General features: G+C 58.7%; 1 protein-coding gene across 1 annotated transcript; it reads right to left on the bottom strand.

The window, feature by feature from the left end:
* Window positions 1-110: 110 nt before the first annotated feature.
* Plppr3 (phospholipid phosphatase related 3) lies at window positions 111-2,863 on the bottom strand (the record flags this gene model as incomplete). The annotated part of the gene is made up of 6 exons (XM_008826572.1): window positions 111-1,468; window positions 1,703-1,876; window positions 1,958-2,015; window positions 2,188-2,383; window positions 2,472-2,601; window positions 2,678-2,863. Coding segments are annotated over 6 exons (2,049 nt in total), but the record flags the coding sequence as incomplete, so codon positions are not given.
* Between the last annotated feature and the right edge of the window lie 366 nt (window positions 2,864-3,229).

The following is a 3,229-nucleotide window of genomic DNA, read 5'->3' on the forward strand; positions in this document are numbered from 1 at the left end:
GGGGGGGGGCGGGGGGCGGCTGCAGGCAGCTTCCTGGGGAACTCCCCAAGGCTTTGGTTTGATCCAGGGTTCCCAGTCTGCTGCCCAAGGACCTGCCAACCAGTGTTGTCAACAAAGCCTTTTTATTGACTCCATGGTGTCCCGCCCTGTCCCCCAGTACCCTTCAGTCCTGGAACCTACGGGTCTGCATCCTCCGGTAGTAGCCCTCTGCTTCTGCCTCCTCCCTTTCACCCAGCATGGCCTGGCGCCTCAGGGTGGACTCTCGGCTACCCCCACCTAGGGCCCCATCGGCAGCACCTGGTGGGGGCAGACCCTCACCCGTGGCCAGGTTGACAGTAGCTATAGTTCCAAACCTTGGCTCCTCTTGGTCCATGTCGCTGACTGGAGAGCTAGGAGCCAAGCCAGAAGGCTTTGAGCCACCCCGGAAGCCACGCGCCAGGTCCCCTAGCTCATAGCTTCCCTCACTTTCCACTACTTTGGCTTTCCACTCCCAGGATGTGTTTCCCGCCGACAGGTGCACCACAGGGTGGTGGGGGGCATGCGCATCAATGGTGACAATGCTGGCCGAATCACGGTCTGATGGTGAACGGTACTGAGAAGAGTCAGAGCTGGCGCTTGATGATGAAGCAGTTTCCACCTTGGGACCTCCTGCAGCCTTTGACATGGCGATGACCTGCAGCAGACGTGGAGGGTTGGCCACACGGGGCTGTGATGGAGCCGTGGCCACGGGGGCCCCAACTTTCTCAGCCATGGACAGCCACTTGGCTCGTACTGCTGAGCTGCTCTTGGGGGACAAGCTGGCAACAGCTTGCACCCCTTCTTCAGGGATGTGAATCAGGGGCTGTGGCCCAGGCCTAGGAGGCAGAATGACCCTGGGCCCGAGCCCTGGTCGAGCCTGGACGGTGGGGTAGAGTGAGGGCGGTACATGCCCTTCCTCCTCCTCCTCTTCTTCCTCCTCTTCTTCCTCCTCCTCCTCCTCCTCCTCCTCCTCAGCCATAGGCTCGGCTGGAGCACGCAGGTGTGCAGGGCTGACCTCATCCGGCAGCCCCAGGCCCCGGCCTTCCAGAGTCTTCTGCTTCCACTCCGTGATGAGCTGCTTGGAGCGAGAGGCATCAAAAGGCACATGGATGGTCATGTGGCGCCGGGCAGGGTCATCCAGTGAGGGTGTGTTAACACGGGGCAGTGTGTTGCTGAAAGTGACCATGCTGTCCTTTCCCATGGGACTTCGAGGGGCCAGTAGGTCCACATCAACGCTGGCCCTCTTCAGGCTGCCCAGTGAAGTCTTCTCTCGAGCCACAGGCCGTGGCATACCCTCCAGCCTCCCTGGAGGGCCCAGTTCATCTGTGCTGACTGATTTGTTCTGCTGGTAATGGCCATGCTGGGTCAGTGCCCGCAGGGCATCCTTGGCAGGGGCTGGGGCCAACACCTCTGCTGCTGGGGCCTGGAAGTTGCCCACTGCGTGGCAGGCCTGAAGGAGACATAGAAACTGGCATGAGGCCTTGGGGACCGTACCCAAGGGCCTGTGGCCTGAGAACAGTGGATGCATGTCTATCCAGCAAGCCAGCTGTGAGCTTTGGGCACCAACCTCCCAAGGGAAATGGAACCCTCTGAAGACCTGGAAGGATCTTCCTCCCTCATACTCCAGGCCACTAATGTCCCCTCAGCCCATGCTGGCTGGCCACCCCTGTAGCCCCACTCTCACCAGGTAGGCTGCAATGCCAGCGCCAATGAGGAAGCCAGCATAGACATCCACAGGGTGGCTACGGTACTGGGTGATCTGTGTGAGGCCGCAGACACCAGCAGCAATGGCAAAAGCAAACACAAGGATGGGCTTGAGCAGTTTTGTGGTGTCTGAGATGACAGAGTTGAAGTACATCTAGGAATCAGCAGCACAGTGGTCAGGATACACCGTGCCCAGTAGTGGGCACAGACACAGGGCAGCAGGGCTGCAACTCACCGACACATAGACAGCAGCGAAGGCAGACAGTGTTGCGTGCTGAGACGGGAAGGTCTTCCTGCAAGAGGCCACAGTATCAGCTCACTGGTCTTGGGGGAAATCATGCCATGCCTCAATTTCCCAAGGCCTCACTGGGGTGGAGATGGATGGATGCATGCATCATGCCTCAGTTTCCCCAATCCTCATTAGAGTGGAGGCACAGGACAGTCCCACAACAAAGCTAGACTCACCGTGCTGACAGGATGGCATGGGTGTCATGGCCAGAACAGATGTCCTGCGTGATGTAGGGGTTCAGCTCACAGGAGGTGCCCAGCAGGGTGTAGTTGGGTTTGCAGACAGTCAGGAAGAACGGTGTGTGGTAGCCAGTGGCCAGCTGGATGACATCGGTCACCAAGGCCGTGGCACACAGGCCAAAGACATGCACACCTGCAGGGGGAAGGGTCAGGGCAGGGGGCAGGAGTCCCCCCCATGAAGGACTGTCAGTGCAAGATCAGGGGGCCCTGTGGCCACTCACCCACAAAACGCACTGTGCGCCGCAGGAAAGAGTTGAAGTTGCAGCCGCCTGCGTTGATGCTTCTTTCTGGGCCACCTAGGCCCCACAGCTGGGACTGCAGGCAGTACACCACGCCCTCGCCTACCATGATCTGTACCACGGGGACATGGGGTCAGGTGGGTGACAGTCAGGGTTCCCAGCCCCCAGGCCCTGCATACATCACCCACCGAGGCTGCAGGTGCCGCAAAGGCAAGGCTCAGCAGCATCAGCAGAGGGATGAACTCCTCGTTGCTCTCCACATACGGCATGGACAGTGCACGATCATAGCACTGGAAACCCACCTTGGCCGGTTTGAACAGGTCAGTCAGCTCCAGGAAGTAGAGGGACACGATGGAGGATGCCACAATGGGCAGCTGAGGGAAAACAGTGTGGAAAGTTGTGGGCCATCCCAATATGGGCTCAGCACAAACCAGGTTCACACTACCACATCTGAAGCCTCCCACACATAGCAGAGCAGAAGAGCTGTTCCACACCAGGGAGCAGGTTCTGCCATGAAGGGCACCCCCACCAACACTAAGATCTACCTGACACCCACCCAAACAGACATACATCCACCCATTCATCACTCTACACATTCCCCCATCCACACACCATACCATCCATCCATCATCTATCAACCCATCCACCCATCTATCCATCCATAATCGATCCACCCCATCCATCCATCTATCCATCTACCTCTCTTGTACACACACACACACACACACACACACACACAC

This window comes from Nannospalax galili, unplaced genomic scaffold (assembly GCF_000622305.1).
Source record: "Nannospalax galili isolate Female #2095 unplaced genomic scaffold, S.galili_v1.0 C49844984, whole genome shotgun sequence".
NCBI classification, from domain to species: domain Eukaryota; kingdom Metazoa; phylum Chordata; class Mammalia; order Rodentia; family Spalacidae; genus Nannospalax; species Nannospalax galili.